Raw genomic sequence first — 22,656 nt, 5'->3', positions numbered from 1 at the left:
AAAACTTACTGAGTAAAATTATCCCCTTTGTCTTTCTGTTCATACTCATACTCTGGTAGGGGCACTAGTGTGACCAAAAGGGTTGGTTAGGAGGCGAAACAAAAGTCAGATATTAAGTGAAGTAATAATATGATTTGTGTCTTGATAAAAAAAAATCATAAGATTCTTTTAAAGTTCACTTTGGAAACATGATAAAGTTTAGTATTAGGAAATAAAACAAAGGCAAATATTTAATTAGAGATCAAGTACTGACTTTCAATCTTAAAAATCCAATTGCTGATTATAGATACATAGGAAAAAAACCCACCATTAGGTACATCCATGAAATGCAGATGAGCAGCTAGATCAATTTTCACTTTGATTGAAATATGGAACCTTCAAAGAAATGATCAGAATGGAGAAGCAAGAGCTATATAGCAACAAATGATAAACATAATAGATACAAGTTCTACCTGTTCTCTGCATCAGCACTGCATTTGGGAGACATCAATTCAAAGGATTTGGTAAACTTCACCACCTGCAATGGGAGAAAAAAGATGATAAATTCAACTCAATTAAAGGTTTTTTTCACAGCTCTGAGAAAACATTCATCTAGCTGTTTTCAATCTGCAAATCTGTTGTTTCCATTTTTCACAATTATTAATGTCAAGTATTGTAAATGAGGAAAATCTAAAGGGAAAAAAAAGAAATTTCTCATCTATCCATTCAACTCAATTCTTTTTAGGGGCCACTTCACCAAAATCCTATTAAGGTTGACAAATAAGAAAGTGTCCATTTTTATTTTAATAGTATTTCCCCAATTACATATTGTGAAAATTTTAGCATTCATTTTTATAAGATTTTTGACTTCCAAAATTTTCTTCTTCTCTCTTTTGAAAATGTTAGGCTATTTGATATAATTTATGTAATATATATGCACACACACATATATGTATTATCATATATATGCATCCATATATATGCTATTATATAAAATATTTTCATATTAATCTCAGTTGTGGAAGAAGAAACAAATGAAAAGGAAAAAATAACCATGAAAAAGAATAAAGTAATTGACAATAATATGCTTTGATCTGCATTCAAATTTCATCAATTCTTTATCTGACTGTACAGAACATTTTCCCTCATGAGCCTTTTCTACTTGTCTTGGATCATTTTGTGACTGAGATCAACCTGGGTTAATCATCCTACAATATTGCTGATACTATGTACATTGTTTTCCTGGTTCTGCTCATTTTACTTTGTAACAATCCATACAAGTAAAAGCATCTATTGTTGCATTGAGGCAAATAAAGTTATAATGGTTCAGTCTGCTTACCCTTCCAAAACCTTGCTATCTGCTCATTCTTCCTTATTATCCTCAAATAAACACATGTGGGGCGGGGCAGCATCCAAACAGAAAATCATATTAATCACAGGATCTGTGTTTAAATCTTGGCTCTTCTACTTACTATCTATTCAATTTTGGACATGTTACCTCATATCCTCATCAGTAAAATTAAGAGGTTGGACTAGATGGTTCCTAAAGGTTCTTATAACTCTAAATCTATAGAAGTAAAATTATAGCGTTTATTATACTTATCATATAATTATGTATCACCTTAAAATTTACAAAGTGCTTTACATATCTCATTTGTTTCTCACATAAGAGTCCGGTCTAAACATTATTATTATCTTTATTTTATAAATGAGAAAGCTGAGGAACAAAACTAGTAAGCCTCTAAGGCAGGATTTGAATTCAGGTCTTCCTCACTCCAAATCCACCATTCTATCCACTAAACCATCTGATGTTTATCTAATGGTTATGATACAAGAATCTATGGGCTGTTTCTTTCTTTCTTAGGGATTCACAGTACACAGTAACACATTGATGGCAACCATTACCTGATGACTAGAAAATCCCAAATCATTCACTTATCAATTTGAAAATAATAAATAGGAGCAGCTAGGTGACACAGTGGATAGAGCACCCACCCTGGAGTCAGGAGCTCAAATCCTACCTCAGACACTAAATAATTACCTGGTTGTGTCATCTTGGGCAAGTCACTTAACCCCATTGCCTTACAAAAAAAAAGGAAAAATTAAGATCCCGTATTTACATTTTATCACCAATCTCTACCTCTTCCTTCCAGGAGTCATCCTTCTTCAAGTTACTGACTCCCCAATTCATAATCACTTTGCAATTATTTGCAACAATTTTAACAAATCACAAAGACAGATAGAAAGAAAGAAAGAAAGAAAGAAAGAAAGAAAGAAAGAAAGAAAGAAAGAAAGAAAGAAGGAAAGGAAGAAAGAAAGGAAGAAAGAAAGAAAGAAAGAAAGAAAGAAAGAAAGAAAGAAAGAAAGAAAGAAAGAAAGAAAGAAAGAAAGGAAGGAAGGAAGGAAGGAAGGAAGGAAGGAAGGAAGGAAGGAAGGAAGGAAGGAAGGAAGGAAGGAAGAAAGAAAGAAAGAAAGAAAGAAAGAAAGAAAGAAAGAAAGAAAGAAAGAAAGAAAGAAAGGAGGCCCAGAATGGGAGGGAGTGAAGTTAAAGAAAAAGGTAGGAAGAAAGGGATAAAGGAAAAAAGGAAAAACCCAAGTCAACAGGTCAAGTACATAAGCAAACATTAAATATTTACTAAATTGTGGACAGGGATAATGAGAAAGAAGAACAGCTCTTAAGGAACTCATAACTTAATGAAGGAGATGACATGCAAACTACAGTATACAAACAAAATATGGATACAAGATTAATTGGAAATCATCTCAGAAGGAAGAACTTGGAGAGGTTGGGGGAGAAGACAAACCAGTAAGGTCTTCTAGAAAACAGAGCTTGAGTGAATCTTGAAGGAAACCCGGAAAGTCAGGAGCCCAAGACAAAGTGGGAGATCATATCTGGAGATGGAGATAAGAGATGGAGTGTTGTGTATGAGGAAGGAAGGGGTCAAAGAATATAAGGAAAGATGATAGATACCAAGAAAAAGAAGAAGGAAAGAAAAAAACTAAGGAAAGAAGAAGAAGGGGAGAATTGGGAGAGAGAGAAAAGGAAATATTGCTCCAGTTTGGAGGCTTGCACCTAGCATGTATCATATGCTGCCACTAGGTGGCAGCCAGTCCCAGATTAATGGCAGGAACCATACTCCTGAACAGCTATGGAAGCAAGGTATTCGGGATATGGTAGATATATGGGAGCCATGGGAAAATGAGAGATCAAAAACACTAGGGCATGACCAAAACAGTAGATCAGGACAGAAGGGAGTGGCTCCTGCCAAAGAAGTCATTGAAAAGAGAAGTGAAGGGGTCGACATAAATTCAAAATAACTTGAGTAAACCCTAGAGCAAGAAATGCCAGAGAAGATCTGACTGCTTGGATGTTCTCACCAACAATGCTCTAGATATAGATAACCCATCAATTTATGCATGTATGTGCCTATGGGACCCTTGCCCCTATCACAGAGTTCTAGAAGGTTTCTATGCTTTCTCCTAATCCAATGGAGATACCAGTGAGCCAATCTGGCTTTCTAGTTACCATCCCTCTAGCTTACCAAATACTAGTTTATTTTCTTTTCCTGTGATAGATATCTCTAATGAAATATTTTATTCCCATTCTTCTTCAAATGTCTTCGGTTATAAAGTATAGCTTGTTCATGTCCATTATACAGTTCCTCATTATTCTGTTTGGGTTTTTGGAGTTTAGTCCCACACACACCCTTTTAATGCCCTTAGATGATTAGGAAGCAAAAGACTACCAGAAGCTAGATGCAGATTGAGCCTTGAACTTTAAAAGTTCAGATTCCCCCACTGCATCCCTGGTCATCTCCAGTGGTCCTGACTTATAGTTTGAATCTTGATGGTTCTGGAAGAGAGGGTGAAGCTGATGACTGCAAAACCTGACTCACTTAAATCCAATTCATTTGCAAGTCAAGTCATCACCGTCCCACTGTCATCTGTCCTTTTTGAGAATGAAGGATAAACAATGGTAGGATATTGACATTTTTAAATGGGATTTTGTTTTGGGGAGAAGTTTGACCATGTGAGAACTTAGCAATTTTCCAAAGAGAACCCAATCACCTTTTCTCTCCATGGTCAATTCTGAGTCCCAATTTGTTATCCTGTGCTCCCATAGAATCCTTTTAATGGGGCATTAGTATATGTTGGACAAACCTCCTCTACTCCTTAACTAGTCATGTCTCTCAAAAGTTAAATTCCAGGTGAACTGTGCCAGAATTAAGATCCCTTATAGAACTCTTTTGTTTATTTTCTTGCAGATGACTTGGTATCTTTAGGATTGCAGATTTATATGTTTAGAACTAAAAGGGACTCCCATGGATTGAGTCCAACTTTCTCACTTTAAAGATAAGAACACTGAGGCTCAGTGAAGTTGTGATTTGACTAAAGTCACACAGGTATTATGTGGAAGAGCTAAAATTTGAATCAAAATTCCTCTAACTTAAAATTCAGTGCTCTTTTCATTAGAACATGCTGGTACATGGAATTGATAGGGATTAGAGAGAGGGTTAGAAGGGGAGAAAGTGTCACAATGATAAGATTTGTTTACATTTAAAACCTTCTACCAAACTGAATTAAGTTCACCTGAATGTCACTGCAGGTCTCTAAGGTTGGCATTTAAATTTGCTACAGCTAGACACATGGTCATGCCTCAGAGATCTTGGAAAGCTCCTAAATTATATCACTTATAAGCACTGTACTATAGGAATTGATGGGCACTTGAGATAATGGTTTGGGAACTGGGAGTGCTTTAAGTATTAAAACACCTTTAGGAGAGAAGTAATGAACCTGAACTAGGAAAATGCAGAATCAGGAAATTGAAAATCCTACCATGATAAAAAATGGATGGAATGTGCACCACTAATCTTCATGGTCAGGATGGAGGGGGAGGGGAGTGCTGAAAATTTAGTGCTTCTGCAGATAGAAGCAGATGACTTCCAGAATTCTTGGTAATCATTTTCTTTCATGTCACCTTGTGAAATAAGGTCCTCCAGAGTCACTTATCTTAGACTTTTAAGGTATTCAAAATAATCATTGAGGATTCTTATTTCAGATATTCATTTATATATGCTTTCATGTTGTCTTTTATTAGATTATGAGCTCATCAAGGCCAAGGATAATCCTAAACCTCTCTTTGTATCTTCAGCAGTTAATACAATGGCTGGCACATAGTAGGCACTTAAAAATAATTATTGACTGGTTATTGACTGACTCATTCATTCAACAACTATTTAGCCACTGAATTTGTACAAAATATTGTACATACAAGCTGTTTTCTGTTTCCCAAAAGTGTGACAGGTACTAAAAGTACTAGGTTATACCCCATGACTAGCACATGTTTGCTGATGTGTAAGTTTGCAAATTCAACTTTTATTGTTTACATGTCAGTCAAAATAAATGAATTTTAGTTAAAATAATCCACCACTAGATGCTAGCAGATTCTTTACATTCATGATTTGGACATATAGTGCATAGAGGGGAAAATGAGCACAATATCCCACAAATTATGCTTTTTAAAATATAAAATATAACTCATTAATATGGATCAATTTAGGCATATTCTAAAACACTGAATAATGACCCAGGTAAAGGACACATGAAGAAGGTCTCCAAACACATTAGGTGGATCTTTGTGGAAAAACAAGGTGAAAGAAACCTCTTGGCAAAAATCTTATAGATATAAGATATAGAAGGAAACATGCATTATTTTGGGTGTATGATATTCAACTGGAGGAACAAAAGGTTAAGAATATCAAGATAATCAATGAAAGAAGATGGGAAAAGAAAGGAGATTAGCAGTGCTTGATTTGAAATTATACCACAGAACTAACTGTTGAAACAGTTTGGTACTAGATAAGAAATAGGCTGTTCAGTGGAATAGATTAGGTACACAATATACAGAAGCAAAATAAGCACAGTAACTTCGCAAAATCAGCACAAGTATTTGGACAAGAAATCACTACTTGACAAAAAACTGTTGAGAAAACTGAAAAGTAGTCTGGCAGAAAATAGATGCAAATCAACATTTCACATTGTTTATCAAGATAACCTCCAAATAAATATATGATTTGTATATAAAGGGGGATGTTATATAAGCAAATTAGAGGAGAATGGAAGAATGGGGAATGAGTTCATGAATAAATTTTTTAAAAACAAATTCACAGGAGATAAAAATGGACAATTTTTGCTACATAAAATTAAGGTTTTTTTTTCCGGCAGAAACAAAGTCAATGAAGCTAAAATTAGAAGAGAAGCTGAAAATTGGAAAAAATATTTACAGTAAGTTTCTCTGATAAAGAACTCATTTTTAAGATACATAAAGAACTGAATCAAATATGTAAAATAAGTTCCATTTCTAAATTTTTAAATGGTCAAAAATAGGAATAGACAGTTTTTAAAGGGAAACTATTCAAGATATAAGTAGTAAATTAAAAAATTTAAATCACCAATAATTAGAGAAATGTAAATTACAACAATTCTAAGAAAGTACCTCACTTTCATCAGATTGGCACAGATGATGAAAAGGGAAAATGACAACTATAGAACTACAGAAAAACAGGAACTTTAGTTCACTATTGGTAGAACTTTGAATTGTTCCAACTATTTAAAGCAATTTGCCCCCAAAACTATTAAACCATGCATATTCTTTTACCCAGTGATATGCTACTAGATCTGATTCCAAAAAAGATCAAAGGAAGAGGAAAAGACCCATTAGTACAAAATATTTATAATAACTCTTTTTGTAGGAGAAAAGATTTAGAAACTGAAAGAAGTGCATACTTAGGGAATGATAGAATAAATTATAATACATGAATGTGATAGAATATTATTGTACAATAAGAAATGAAAAGGAGGGTTTCAGAAAATCAAGACAAGACTTGTATGAACTGATGTAAAGTAAAATGAAGAGGACCAGGAGAGAAATTTATACAAGAGCAATACTACTGTAAGAACAATCAACTCTAAAAGACTCAGGAACTCTGATCAACACAATGACCAACCATAATTCCAAAGGACTCATGATAAAACATGCTATCCCCCTTGAGATAGAGAAGTGTTGGACTCAGCATTTAGATCAAAGTATATATTCTTTTCATCTTTCTTCCATATTCCTTCCTCCCTCTACCTTCTTCCACTTCCCTTGGCTAATGTGGGAATTTGTTTTTCATGACTATATACTTATAAGCATGTAAATGTATATTTATATGTAAATATACATTATTTATTTTGCAGGACTATATGCACTTATATTTATATTGGGGGGTTTTGCCTTCTCAATTGAGAGGGTGATGACAAGAATTTGGAAATGAAAATAAAATTAAACACATATGTACACACAAATGCATATGTGTGCATATATATTGATATCCATATTTAGTATGTTTGTATTATGTAGTTATACTGTAACCAAAACTAATAGATCCCTTTCAGAAGCTACTAGCAATACTTTAGACAGAAACTAAAATGGATCTAGGTTCCCTACCTACCTAATCTAATCCCTTAAATCTATTTACATCTCCTACTTCATATTCTTTAGGGATGTTTTGGGGTCATACCTATGTCATTTTCCTTTCTTTCATCAATTTAAATCTGAATTTTGCAAGAATAGTTCATGCTCTGAGCTACAGTCAGCTTTAGGTCTTATTTAACTGACTATATAGTTTCTCCACCTTTGGTTGCAAAATATATAATCAATCTTATTTTGATATTGATCATCTGGTGATATCTACTGTAGAGTCTCCTTTTAGGTTGTTAAAAAAAACTCTATTAATCTCTGCCCTGTTTTATTCTGTACTCTAAGGTCAAACTTATCTGTTATTCAAATTATCTTTTGATGTCCTACTTTAGCATTCCAGTCCCCTATGTTCTTTCCAAAAGATGTTGTAAGACTTCTTAGAACTGATCAACTTTGTTCTCTTTGACATCAGTGGTTGGAGCAGACAATTATGGTTTGTCTTAGATTTGAATAAATACCATTCTGTCATTTCGGAGATTATGCCCAAGTGTTGCTTTTCTTACCCTTTTATTGATCATAAGAGCTACTCCTTTTTCCTGAGGGATTCTTGAGCACAGTAGTAAATGTAATGATCACCTGAATTAAATTCACCCATTACTGCCCACTTAAGTTCACTAATATCCAAGATGTCAATGATTAATCTTTCCATTTCCTATTTGCCATATCCAGGTTATCATGGTTTATAGAGCTTACTTTCTAGATTCCTATACAATCTTTGCAGTATTGGACTTTCCTTTCATCATCAGAGAAATCTGTAGCTTGGGTTCCTTTTGGTTTTGGCCTAGTTGCTTCATTAATAATGTACCTACCTGTTTTCCTCCACTCTTCTCCAGTAGCATATTGGGCACCTTCTAACCAAAGGGCTTCATCTTCTGATGTTATCTCTTTTATCATTTTTATATTAGAGTGGTTTGTCATTTCCTCCTCTAGTGGATCAACTTTTGGCAGAACTTTCCTCTACAGCATTTCTGTCTTGAGGAACCTTATATAATATAGTTCATAGTTTTATTGAGCTAAAGAAGTCACAACAAGGCAGTAATTTAGGAGAAATATGAAGTGGAAGTGATGAGCAGATTTAAATGATTAAATTTGGTAGATAGAGTTTCTGAAGAACTATGGACAAAGGTTTACAATATCATATAGGAGGCAGCAACAAAACTCCAAAAGAAAAAGAAGAGCAAGAAATAAAATAGCTATTTGATGAGGTTTTACAAATAGCTGATGAAAGAAGGAAAACAAAAGTTAAAGGAGAAAAGGAAATATCTGCCCAAATGAATGCAGAATTCCAGAGAATAGCAAGGAGTGATAAGGTTTTCTTAAGTGTACAATGCAAAGAAATAGCAAAAAACAATAGAATGGAGAAAGATAAAATATCTCAAAGAAAATTAGAGATATCAAGCAAAGTTTCATGCAAAAGAAACCAGGCATGATAAAGGACAAAAAGATACGGTCTTAACAGAAGTAGAAGAGATTAAGAAGAGATGTCAAGAATATACAGAAGAATCATATAAGAGAGATCTTAATGTCACCAGTCACCACCTTGATGTAGTTACAAATCTAGAGTCAGACATCCTAGAGAATGATGTCTCATGGGTCTTTGCCAAGTAGAGCTAGAGCAAGTAGAGATGATGGAATTACAGTTAAGCTATACAAAATCATAAAGAATGATGCTGTAGGGGCAGCTAGGTGGAGTAGTGGAGAGAGCATCTGCCCTGGAGTCAGGAGTACCTAGGTTCAAATCTGACCTCAGACCCTTAATAATTGCCTAACTGTGTGACATTGGGCAAGTCACTTAACCCTATTGCTATAAATAATTTTTTTAGGGTTTTTTTTGCAAGGCAATGGGGTTAAGTGGCTTGGCAAAGGCCACACAGCTGGGTAATTATTAAGTATCTGAGGTCACATTTGAACTCAGGTCCTCCTGACTCTCTCCACTGTGCCACCTAGCCACCCCCTAAAATTAAAAAATAAAGAATGATGCTGTTAAATTGCTTCATTCAATATATCTGCAAATTTGGAAAATTTAACAATGACCACTGGATTGGAAAAGATCAGTTTACATCCCAATCCTAAATTAGGACAAGGTCCATTCATGATCAGATTACCTAACAATTGCACTTATTTCATACACCAACAAAGTTATACTCAAGATTATGCAAAATAGGCTTCACTAATATGTGAACAAGAATTTCAGTAACAGGCTAGTTTTTGAAGAAGCTGGGGAACTAGAAACCAAATTGCCAGCATTTGCTGAGTTATGGAAAAAGCAAGGATATTTTAGAAAAAACATCTATTTCTACTTCATTGACTACACTAAAATCTTTGACTGTGAGGATCAAAACAAAATATGGCAAGTCCTCAAAGAGATGGGAATACTAGATCATCTATCTTATTTGTTTCTGGAGGAACCTGTATGTGGACAAGAAGCAACATTTAGAACAACTGGTTGATTAAAGATTGGAAAAAGAGAATGATAAGTCTTTATATTGTTACTTATTTCTTTGACTTATATGCAGAGTATATCATGCAAAATGCCAGACTGGACAAATCAAAAGCCAGGATTAAGGTTGCTCAGAGAAATGAAAATTTCAGATATGCAGACAATACCACTCTGATGGCAAAAAGTGAAGAATTGAGAAACCTCTTCAGGAGCATGAAACAGGAGAATATTAAAGCTGGTGTGAAGCTTATAACATCAAAAAAAAAAAAACTAAGATCATGGCAACTTGTTCCAGTATTTCCTGGCAAACAGAGGAAGAAGAATTAGAAACAGTATCAGGTTTTATATATTTGGGATCACTACAAATGGTGCAATCATGAAATTAAAAGATGCTTACTCCTTATAAAGAAAGCTATGACAAATCTATACAGCATACTAAAAAAGCAGAGAAAATACCTTGCTATCAAAGTTGCATGTAGTTTAAAACTATGGATTTTCCAGTAGCACTATATAGCTGTGAGGGCTGAACTTTTCTTTTTAGGTTTTTGCAAGGCAAATGGGGTTAAGTGGCTTGCCCAGGGCCACACAGCTAGGTAATTATTAAGTGTCTGAGGTTGCATTTGAACCCTGGTACTCCTGACTCCAAGGCCCGCGCTTTATCCACTATGCCACCTAGCCGCCCCGAGGGCTGAACTTTTAAGGAAAACTGAATGCTGTAGAAATGATGCTTTCAATCTGTGATCCTTGAGATGATTTTTGAGATCCCCTTGAACAGCAAGGATATCAAATCAGTCAATATGTGAAAAAAATTAATTTATACTATTCATTGGAGTTAAATACTGAAGCTGAAGTTTAACTACTTTGACCATTTATTGAGAAGATGGAACTCATTGGAAAAGCCCCTGATAAGAAATATTAAGATTAAAGAAGGACATAACAGAAAATAAGATGGCTATATGGTGCCAATGATGATGATGATGATGATAGGTAACATTTATAGAATGCCTATTCTGTGCCAAGCACTCTAATAAACACTTCACAATAATTATCTCATTTGATCTGCACAATAACACAGGGAAGTAGGTACTATTATCTCCAATTTCCAGATGAGGAAATGGAGGCAAACAGAAGTTATATGACTTGGCCAAGGTTTGGAAGCAGATAAATTATTTTTCCAAACCTCAAAAAGTACCATAGTTGGAGAAGACTGAATTTGGGGGCAAATAGCCCTTAATATACCTTAGTAGCTTCTGAAAAAGTCATATCATTACAAATCAGAGGCATGGTTGATATTCATAATGATACTTAGTCACTGGAAATGGTTAAATCATTCTCAGTATAGCTCCATATAAAGAGACTAAGAAGTAAGTAATCTGTATTAGAAGGATTCCTGAACAAAATGTCCATTAAGAAGTTGTCACCTGATTTTGAAATCTTAAAAATATTATCTGTATATGTAAGTACAGATCACAATATAATATATGCATGTATAATATATAATATATATCACATGAATGATATATATAATGTATATTATATGTGTGTATAAATCTGTGTGCTGTGCATCTATTATGAATATATTATTTGTATGTGTATATATGCATTATAGTACATGTTATGTAAACTTATCCTTTGTTATTGAAGAAAATCAAAATGACATTACCATGTTATATATACATATATATCACAAATATATGATATATGAATGAATAAGCTGTCTATATGTCTATAATCTACTCACATATGATATATACATTATATTACATACTATGTCTATATGTTTATATCACAATGATATATATGTATGTTATAAGATGTGTATATTACATGATATATGTTGTATATTATATAAATGTCTTTATATGTATATATTTATATACATGCAATATACACATGCTTATTAATATTATATTGTATTATATTGTGACTATATGTATATATTAAAATGTATATACATATATGGGTCATATGTAATATAAGTATTGTTTTATATATTATGTATATATATATATATATATATAGGGGGGGAATTTATACATTCCTATAAAATTCTTACTTACCTAACACACATTTACAAACATGACTGTCTCCTTCCAATACTATCTTTCCCATGTTCAAAGTTTTAGAAAAGTTTTCCTTTGACAAAAATATGAGAAAAGTTTAGGTTTCTTCATTTTGTCTGTAAAACAAAGTCTATGAAAAATGAAATGTTCTTTGAATTTGAGAGTTGGACAGGACCTTTGAGCTCAAAGTCTATAAAATTATGCATGACTCTTCATAAAATGATAGAATGCCAAGACTCTTGTCTTCTTGAAAGATGAACTTTTATGACTAATAAAATATCTATATCATAGAGGGCAACAACTTTGCCCCCTTCACAAACAATCTCTGAAGACACTGTCAGAGATCAACAGGCAAGTTTCATCTGTTCTCAAGACACACAGTCATGGGCTAAGTTTTAGACCAGTTACTGTGTTGGCGGGGGTGGGGGTGACCGAAGGGCGAGGTAATGGTGGTAGCCATGAAGAAATAGTAAATATCATCTCTATTCTTGAAGAACTTAAAATCTAAAAGGGCAGGCAGTATCAAGATATCTGGAAAACATAAAAGAATAACAAATTAAAAACAAGTGCATTACATAATGAATATGTGTGTATGTGTGTGTGTGTGTGTGTGTGTGTGTGTGTGTGCATAGTGTGCACAGGAAAGAGTATTTATATAATGAAACAGACCAGAAAAGACCACACAAATTTTGCAGCTCTCTCAACTAGCTGCACAAAGAATACTATAAAGGATTTTATTTTGCCTGTGAAACCCATAAAGGAAAATGTCATCTTACCCTTAACTTCCTAATGTTGGATTCAGGAAGTTTATTTTTTATTTTGAGAATCTGGTACCAGTTATAGCCTGATTGGCCTAAAAAAAAGAATTCAAATTAAGCAATGTGCTCTCAAATTCTTCATTAGTGTAGTTACAAAATGCCCCATTCTGCTTTATGATTGACCAGGACCACCTCATTTCAACATCTCATCTGGGTGTGTCCCAGGATTGCCATGATCCACATCTGTCCCTTATATCTGCAGATCTAACAGAACTTATCTGCCCTATTTTTATCTCAATTCATTCACCTTTTAACTCTGTTCTGTGCTTTGTGATAACTAGTGAGTTGAATGAGTACATGAGCAATTATTTTTTAATGTTATGTTATTTTATTTTTTCCAGTTACATGCAAAGATAGTTCTTCACATTCATCCTTTTGCAAGCTGTTGAGCTCCATATTTTTCTACTGCCATCCCTTCCCATCTCACTCTTCATGGGAGTGAGTAATCTGGTATGTGTTTTTTGTGTATAGTGATGTTAGTGCATATAATTTATGTTATGAAGAAGAATTAGAACTAAAGGGGAAAAAGCATGAGAAAGAAAGAAAAACATAAAAGAAGTTTTAAAAAGTGAACATAGTAGGCTTTACTTTTCATTTAGACACCCCAATTTTTTCATTTTTTGCAATGAGATTTTTCATCACAATTCTTTTAGAATTCTTTTAGCATTCTTTTAGAATTGTCCTTGATTACTGAACTGCTGAAAGGAGCCAAGTCCATCATCATTGATAATCTCACAATGTTGCTAATAATGTGTAAAATGTTATCCTGGGTCTACTCACTCATGAGCATTAATTAATTAATTAATCATATAGGGATGATAGGAATACAAATATAAAAACCAAATCCAAGGCATTCTTTGCCCTCAAAGAGTTACAGTATAATAAGAGAAGACAACACATAGAAGAAAGTCATGACCAGGGAGGGATATTTTGGTCTGGGAAATCAAAGTCACAAACCAATTTACAGATAACATTCTTTCTAGGAATGGTTATATTCTCAGAGCAAAAACTGGAAAGGGGAAGAAGAGTTGATTTTATCACGGCAATTATAAATTTGGTGAACTATCAATCAAGAGGTTGGAGACCCAGAGCAAGAGTTGGATAGACTAGTTAGAATCAGAAAATGAGGCACAGAGAGTAAGAAGATGAGCTGTAGGGCCCACTTAGTAGTGAACTGATACCAATTAGGAGCCAGGGAGTCAAGGAAGGAACTTCTGAATGGGATTGGAGTCAGTAGCATGGGGGTTATTGTAATAGGTTAATGCATTACCCTGCCTAGACAACACACTGGAATTCAAATAACAGGATCTCTTAGAGACACAGTGACATGATTAGAATTTCAGGCATTATTAAAAGACTGGTGTGTACATCAGAGACCATGAGTGAGTGAGAATATATTTAAAGGTAAACAGGTTTTTATTTGCTCTTCAAATCATGCCATCTAAGGAAGGATCAGCCTACACAGCCTACATCATGCCTGGGGCTATTGACAGGTGATTTTTGTGAAAAAAATCTGATGAAAACATAATATATCAGTATGGAAAATGATTTCCAATGAGAACATTTATCATATTCTATTTCATACAATATTTTCTAATCTGAGCTTTAAAATATAATATGAAATGTGTTGAACAGGAGCAAAGCCTGGTGACATTTAAGGATGATTTAGCCTGATTTTGTAGTGATAAGAGAGAGATCTTATCAAATGAAATCCCATAACAAGCAAAGAGAGAAGAATGAATAGAAGTCTAATTCTGCCTATATGCTTGGTTCTCATCATTGCTATTAATTTCTTGGTTTCACAAGCTTTACAATTTATTCATTTAACCTCAAATAGGATTGGAACATTGTGGATTTTGAGTTCCATTTTGAATGGGCTAAATGACTGTGATTTAGGATGTTTTCCTTTGAGTGCTACTTATTTTTTTTAAGTGATATAAAGTCAAACTTTAAAAATCAATTTATAGGTCAGAGAAACAGTACAAGTGGCTTCAAGTATCTCTGGCTTCCAGTTAGCATTGGGGGAAAATTAGTCAAAGTAAAGAAAACAAAATACTCCCATCTTCTTGTTCTTTGGAAAGGATCCATAGGAGGAAGTCTTTTTATTTGGCTGTTTATCAAACTGTGGCCAGTCTGACTACTTGTAATTCTTTCAAATTAAAAACAACTCCCCTCACCCCCATCTGTGTTCAACTATATGTTCCCACTGCCAGAAAGAAATGTTCCACAAAATAACTAATTTCAGGTGTTTCTGAATGCAAGTTTTCTGTGAGACTACTCTATTAAAGAATTTAAGGGGCATTTTATTTTCTGCCTCTTGCTTTTCCACAGAATGATATCCCATCTGACCCCATCCCCCATCCCAATTGCACTTTCTCTTTGTCATTTAAAATTCTTAATTTCCTTCAAAGCAATTCATTCTGTTCAAGGCTTTTCTTCTTTTAATAAGGCTCCCTTTCAATCTTCCTTAAAATTACTTATAAGATTACATCCTGGATACCTCCCAGTAAAATATAAACTCCTTCAAGGTAGGGTTTGTTTCATTCAATGCTTTTGTGTTCCCCGCCCTTAGCACTGATCTACCAACTTTATGGTAGTGGTCTTTCTGTTGTTTCAATCCTGTCCCACTCTTCATTAACCCCATTTTGCGGTTTAATAAGCCCTTGATAATTGCATGTTGAATTGAATAGGTCTGAATCTGCTCTAATTTGTATATAAGTAATCTAAAGTATTTAGGAAGAGCTTGGGATGAAGAGAAAAATTTAAAGGAATTAAATTGGTTGGTCTTTCCAATAAAATCTAGAAAGTGAATCTTTCCCTTTGACAAGTCCTATATATTGTACTGGGTGGGTGATTAGCGGTGGCTTGAGGGGGTAGGAAAGATAAATCAACAGAATGAAGCTAAGCAACTTATTTGTGATATTTATTCATGAAGATTATAATACTTGGGGGGTTCATTTCAATTAACAAAATCATTTCTTGCAATTTAAGTAACCTGACAGCAGGTTAAATTACTTACTCCACTTATCTCACTCAGCAAGTATTGTCATTGACCAAAGCCAGGTCATGGCACTTTTGTATCCTTTGCAAGGTTAAAAAATTGCAAGTCCCTCTCTCTGATAATTGTATCCTATATATTATATTCTCCTACACCCCCCCCCATTTGTCTGCTTCTAGGGCTGGTTCTGCTTTGAGATAATCTTTTAAAAATAAAAATAGGAATGTTCACTCTACAAAATAAGATAGGCATTTAAAGTTAAATAACTTACAAAAATGCTTTTTAGCATTTTTAAAAAGCTAAGAACCCCTAAGATGTATACTTATTTCTCTGCTTCTTTTCCAGTTTTATTGTTAGTTGTTGGTTTTACATCACTTTCAATTCTCAGCATATCTCCCTTCCCACACCACCACCCCACAGTCATTCTTTTAGCAAAGAAAAAAAGGAAAGAGGGAAGCAGTTCCACAAAACTATATAACCCATCAATTGAGTTCAATAGTATGTGTGCACTGTTCCACATCCATTTTTTTTATATTTCCCCACCTCTGCAAAGAAAGAAGAGAAGTTCATTTTCATTCTTCTTCTTTAGCACCGAGGTCAATCACCTATTATACAGCATTCAGTTTCAGTTTTATTGTTGTGGGCATTGGACATTTTGTTTTACTGATTCTACTTCACTTTGTATGAGTTCTTTTAAGTCTTCTCACACTTCCTATGTATTATCTTATTCATTTAGATTGTAATCATATCTGATCTTTTTTCCCTTCGTATAATTCTAGATTAGGCTCTATGTTTCTTTCAGTTACCAACTTAATTGTGTCAAAACCCTGCCTTCCAATTTGTCGCTCTTCTCCAGCTCTAAGGAATTGGGGTCACTTAGTCAATACACATTTATTAAGCCCTGGCTATAAGATGGCACTATGGTGAGTTAGAAATACAATGAAAGGCAAAAGATATTCCATTCAAGTCCTTGCAGGAAAGCTTCATGTCAATGAAAGAAATAGCTGAGGTGCCATATAATGATGTTTCCTTGGTAAATCAGACGTTCTTCACTTGGAGATAAGAATGGGAAATAGATTCTGAAAGGAGAAGAAACATAGCTGCTTTCCCTAAGTGTATCTATTGCCATCTGCAAACCTGGGGGCTATAATTACATTCAGTTGAGTCTAACTGATGCTGGGGAGAAGAACTAGCTTAAAATGGGTCAGTCAATAGAGAGGAGCTGAGAAACCTCTGTATCTATTCCCTCTGCACTGAAATGAAAGTCTTAGGTTAGATTTTTTTACTTCACTTTGTGATTTTTTTAAAATTTTGTCTGTTATCTTAAAACTTCTCTATGGTTCCCTATAGTTCCTGGGAGAGAGGGGGAAAATCTATTGAAAACCTAAAGAAAGATTGGGTTTAAATTTCAAACTCATCCTGGCAGGAGAAAATTAGAAAGCTGTTCACCTCTGGCAGGACCTGGATAAGAGGAAGTCCAAATCTGAGAAAATGAAAAGGGGGTGCTGGTAAGTTAAGCCTGGAAACTGTGATCCAAAAAAAAGGTCTAAATTACCCTCATGATACCACACAAAGTAGCAAATTCTTCCAGAATTTAAGGGGGAGCACAAAGCTGGTGGCAATCATTGCAGCTCATGAAACAATGATATCATGAACAAGATCTTAAAGAAGATTAGAAAGCCTTGAATTTGCCTTTCCTGACTAAGCAGAACAGAAAGAGACTAAAAAAGAAGTGATAGGAGTTACTTAGACTAAATAGATGTGGAAAAGAAAAATATTGAGCCCAAGGAAAATGAAGCTAAGATGAAAAAATATTTCCTAATATTGATATCTATTTGACAATCTCTTGTCTGGGGGAAACATCATTCCCTGATTCACTTAAACTAAGCTGGAGAAAACACTTGAGAGGACAAGGGGATAAATCTTGCTTTGGACAAGAGAATGAAAGAGCTAATCGGCATTTCCCATTTATATTTATGGCTACTAGACAAAAAACTGGTCTCAGTGTTAGAAGAGTCTGGGTTCTCCCCATTAGCACCTACTGGTTGTGTGACACTGAATAAATCAATCATCAATAAGCAATTATTAAAGTGCCTACTATGTAACAAGCACCGTCTTACATAGAAAGGAGGAAAAACAACCTCTGTTCTCAAGAAGCTGACAGTCTAACGAAGAGACAACATTCAAACAATTATATTCAAAGAATATACATACAAATTATAAATAATCATCAGATTATTTATAGAATTAAGGGGGATTGGGAAAGGTAAAAGGTGGGATTTTAGGTGGGTTTTGAAGAAAGTCAGAGACATCAGGAGATGGAAATGGAAAGGGAGAAAATTCCAGGAATGGGGACAAAATGCATGGTCATGATAGGAAATGTGAGCAGTCAGGAGGCCAGTGTCACTGGATCACAGAGTATGAAGAGAGTAAAGTATAAGATTAAAGTATAAGAGAACTGTAAAGATATGAAAAGAGCAAGTTATATTGTCCTTTGAACTCAAAAGTTTTTTTTTATTTGATGTTGGAGATGATAGAGAGTCACTGAAGATTATTGAATGGAGGGAAAGAGTTGTCTGATATGGTCAAACCTTCACTTTAGTATGGTCACTTTGATAGCTGAATGGAGAACAGATTGAAGTGGGGAGATACTTGAGACAGGGATATCAACCAGAAGGCTATTGTAATAGTCCAGGCAAGAGATGATGATGGCCTAGATTTGAGTAGTGGAAGTATTAGAGAGGAAGAGGGAAGTGTATATAAGAGATGTTATGAAAGTAAAATTGAAAAGACTTGGCAACAGATTGGATATGGAGGGGCATGAAAGAATGAGGGCTGAGATTACACTTAAGTTGTGAGCCTGGGTGACAGGGAGGATTGCAGTATCCTCAAAAATAATTGGGAAGTTCATTAAGGGACAATCTGAGTAAAGGGAGGGAGGTAAGTGGTGAGATGTTTGCAGTTTTAAAGATGTTAAATTTGAGTTGTCCTTGAGACAACCAATTTGAAATGTCTAACCAGCAATTGGAGATACAAGAATAGAGGTTAGGACTGAATAAATAGATCTGAGTCATTGGTACTGAGATAAAAATTCAATAAACAGAATTTGTTGAGATTACTAAGGGAAACAATATAGAGGGAGAAGAAAAGGGACTCAGAGAGAACCTTGAGGGCTAATCCTAACCCTAACCCTAAAAGAAGATTCAGCAAAGAAAACTGAGAAGAAGGAGGCAGTCAGACAGGTTGGAGTAGAACAAGGAATGGTGAGAAAACCTAGAGGAGAAAGTTTCCAGGAGAAAAGGATGATTGACAATGTCAAAGACTTCAGAGGAGTCAAGAAATGAGATCTAAGAAAATACCATGTGATTTGGTAATTTTAAAGAGTTTTAGTAACTTTGAAGTGGGTAATTTCAGTTGAATGAAGTGGTCAGAAGTCAGACCATGGAGAGTTAAGGAGAGAGGAAAAAGAAAAGGAAATGAATTGTAAATTGACCTCAGGACGTTTAGCCACAAAAAGGATGAAAGATGACAGCATAATAGCTAAGGGGTATGGAAGGATAAAGTGAGGGTTTTTTGAGGATGAGGGAATCATGAGAATGTTTCTGGCAGTAGAGAAGAAACAATAAGCAAGGAGAGAAAGGAGTTTAACAAAGGCAATGTGCTATTTATTCACTGACTAGTTAATTTTCATCCAAATGTCTATCCATCTCAATACACAAAAGGCATGGCAAACCACTAAAATATCTTTGTTAAGAAAACTCCAAATGGGATCAGGAAGAGTCGGACAAAACTAACATGATTGGGAAAATAAATGCTGCTTCAACACCCTTTGGATGATCTTCAATTCTTTGAGAATTACAAGGTTCAATGATGCCTAACCATTCTACATTAGAAGAATAATGTTGGTATTAAAAAATATGGGCCTTTGTTTCAGGGAGAAACCAAAAGATCCCTGAAATTTCCTAAAAACAATTCAGTTCTGCTCTCTTCCCCCTATTCAATTATGGCCCCAATCTCTTATTTCTGCAATGTCTATTTAAGATACTTATATTGATGGATAAGTCTATCTGTTCAACTGTACATTATAGTTTCAACAATAAGAATTCTTTCCCCATTTGGCCTTTCTAATACAGATAGGTAAGTCAACATTTTTTGAATGATTACCAATCTCATTTAGGAAGCTTAGCAATATTCTGGGGCTTGATGAAATCAGCACAATTTTATTTGAGAGCAGTTTCACAGCTAACTTTAAAAAAAACTGGTTGCTTGCCTTTTGTGCTCAAAAGCCTTAAAGCATTGAACTTTTTATATCTGCATTTTTTAGCAAAAATTTCACTTTTTAAATGTTAGGCTCTCAATAAAATTCTGTGAGTCATTGCTTTCCAAGGCAATTTATTATAGATTAGATAGAAGGGCAAGTTCCTTATAGAAGAAGGCAGCTTTGAACATATACATCTAATATACGTATTTTAAAAAGATTTTTGTGAACCTCAGTTCTTGAGTTTCAACGAAAACTCAAAACTTTCCTGTAAGTGTTGCTATGCTCTGAGGAAAATAATTCTGAAGTCCAAAAGTAATTATCTTTTCTAAACAAAGTGCAGTCAAATATAGATCTCGATGGGACATTGGAGGGGCTCTTAATTGCTAGACTATTCTAGCTCTTTAAAGAGAGTTCTCAGCAAGGATATTAAATTGCTACCAATAGCTTAGACAATTTAACTTCTCTGTTGTTAGATTGATGAAAATAATTAATTTTATTATTGTTGTACATTTATGGAGCTGTTTTTATCCAGGAGGCAAAGACCCTTGATAAAATCTGAAAGTGAGTCTCATAACACTCAAATAAGGTAGGCATAGATAACTTAAAACAGTGGATTTAATTCTCTCCTTGATAGAGACATCACTGCAGGATGATCCAAGGGGAAAAAAGGCCTTCTACCTGCTTCATGTCTGCATTTTACCCCACTATCCACAGGCTCCTCAGTCACTAGTGAAATGACCTGGTAGCTAAGGAAGCCACATGACCAAGTGCTGAATCTGCAGATTTCTCCCCTCACTCCCCACAGGTATAGGCATCATTATGTAGCTGCCAAATTTGCCCACACAGAAAATAACCACTGAGTCTTGGGCAACACACAAAACAGACAACATTGAGGAAGGAGTGAGATGGCAACACACCCTTGTAATGCCATTTATCAGGAAGGCTGAAGGTAGCAGATGGTTTGAGCTTTGAATATCTGAGCTGCTGTGCCTATAAGGTTTCTACACTAAGTCTGGTATCAACATGGTGAGCCCCTAAGAGCAGAAGTGCTATCATATTACCTAATGAGGAGTAGAGCAGCTCAGGTCTGAATTGGCATAGGTTAAAGCTTTCTTGCCTATCAAGTATGGGATATCTTGCATCAGTTGTGGATAATATCTGGCCTTGAGTAGTCCCTGTCTGGTCAAGAAGGCAAGGTGTAACTTTAATTTTTTTAAAGCAAGCAACAATGACAGCCTCATGAAAGGATAACTAGTAGATACCATTGCCTTAGGAGATTAAAATGCATATATTTGTTTTACTTGGCTAAGCAAAGAAAAGGAAGTAATGCATAAGTGAGCCAAAGGGGCCTAAAGAGAAGTGATGAGAATTGGTCTGACAGACCCATAGGACTGTGAAATAACAATAAGGTCAGAAAATCACTGAGCTCTTGGAATGTAGCATTGGGGTAAGAGACCCTTGTAAAAAGCCATTCTTTTCAGACATAGCTGAGGCAGCATTCTTCATCAATATGCAGTGTTGAATGTAGTACCAGGCCTTCTATTCATCCAATTTTCTCTCTCTCAGTAGGAAAAGTGAACTCATTTAATAATTGTCCAGACCTCCTTTTCTTCCCCCCATTCCTTCCATCCCTGGGCTATAATTCCAGAACTTAAGAGCAACACCAGTTCCTCAAGTAGATACCTCAAAGGGGAAGTATTTTAAAACCCCAAGCAGGGGCAGCTAGGTAGAGCAGTGGAAAGAACATTGGCCCTGGAGTCAGGATGACGTGAGTTCAAATATAACCTCAGACACTTAATACTTAGCCATGTGACCTTGGACAAGTCACCTAACCCCATTGCTTTGCCAAAAATAAACAAGCAAACAAACAAAAAATCCTCAAGGAAATGACATAATTTTGACCAAACTAAAAATTCACTTTGTAAGCAAAGTTCCCTCAATAGTTTTTGCTATGGATTGTCCTGTGGTAAGACTACATTTTCTCAAATATAGTGTCATTATGAAGAAAGTGATTCAAGGCTCAGGAAAATGAACTCAATTGCAAATAACCCAAGTTTTACTCCATTAAAATATCTGCTCAAATCTATACGGAATCCAGAAGGCACTTACAGGTGATTCAATGTCCTCTAGGAGCAAAACTGAGCAGCGCTCACATTTTAACAGAGTCTGGGCCCGGTGCATGATTTTCTTAACAATTTTCTCCAGGTCAGTTTGTTCTTCAAAGAGATCATTAACCACTTCCAGCAGAGCCTATATAAGATGAAAGAAATTGAATTTTGTGGATGCAGAACTACCAGAATACTCTACTAGAAAGAAATTCCAAATCTATAAAATAATGTTTCATATAGGATCATAATTTATGAAATAGAAGGCTTTTTAGAACATGGAGTTCTTTTGCTAAAAGAATATATGACTTCTCCAAAACTCCTAAAATCTTTCTTAGTTCATTAGATATATCCAATATCTTGTTAGATAAATTATCCTTTTATATTACAAGGCTACAATGACAATAGCATTCTATGAAGCAAGAATCATATGGTCTTCAGTCTAGAAATTCCTTCTCCCATACTAATAT

The 22,656-nt window shown here is 34.9% G+C and overlaps 1 protein-coding gene across 2 annotated transcripts in view; it reads right to left on the bottom strand.

Moving 5' to 3' along the window:
* The window catches only part of PDE11A (phosphodiesterase 11A), a 468,580-nt gene that overhangs the window by 280,855 nt on the left and 165,069 nt on the right, over positions 1-22,656 (bottom strand). For both annotated transcript variants that reach the window (XR_012474244.1, XM_074215628.1), the window contains exons 4-5: positions 22,191-22,331; positions 453-517 (exon numbers count right to left, since the gene is read on the bottom strand). Coding sequence is in view for 1 of the 2 variants with exons in the window: in XM_074215628.1 (XP_074071729.1) it covers positions 453-517; positions 22,191-22,331 (206 nt within the window). In the remaining variant the exon portion in view is untranslated. The remainder of the gene's footprint in view (positions 1-452; positions 518-22,190; positions 22,332-22,656) is intronic.

This window comes from Macrotis lagotis, chromosome 1 (assembly GCF_037893015.1).
Source record: "Macrotis lagotis isolate mMagLag1 chromosome 1, bilby.v1.9.chrom.fasta, whole genome shotgun sequence".
NCBI classification, from domain to species: Eukaryota; Metazoa; Chordata; class Mammalia; order Peramelemorphia; family Peramelidae; genus Macrotis; species Macrotis lagotis.
The sequence above is the reverse complement of the archived record's forward strand: the minus strand, read 5'-3'. Positions and strand labels throughout refer to the sequence as shown.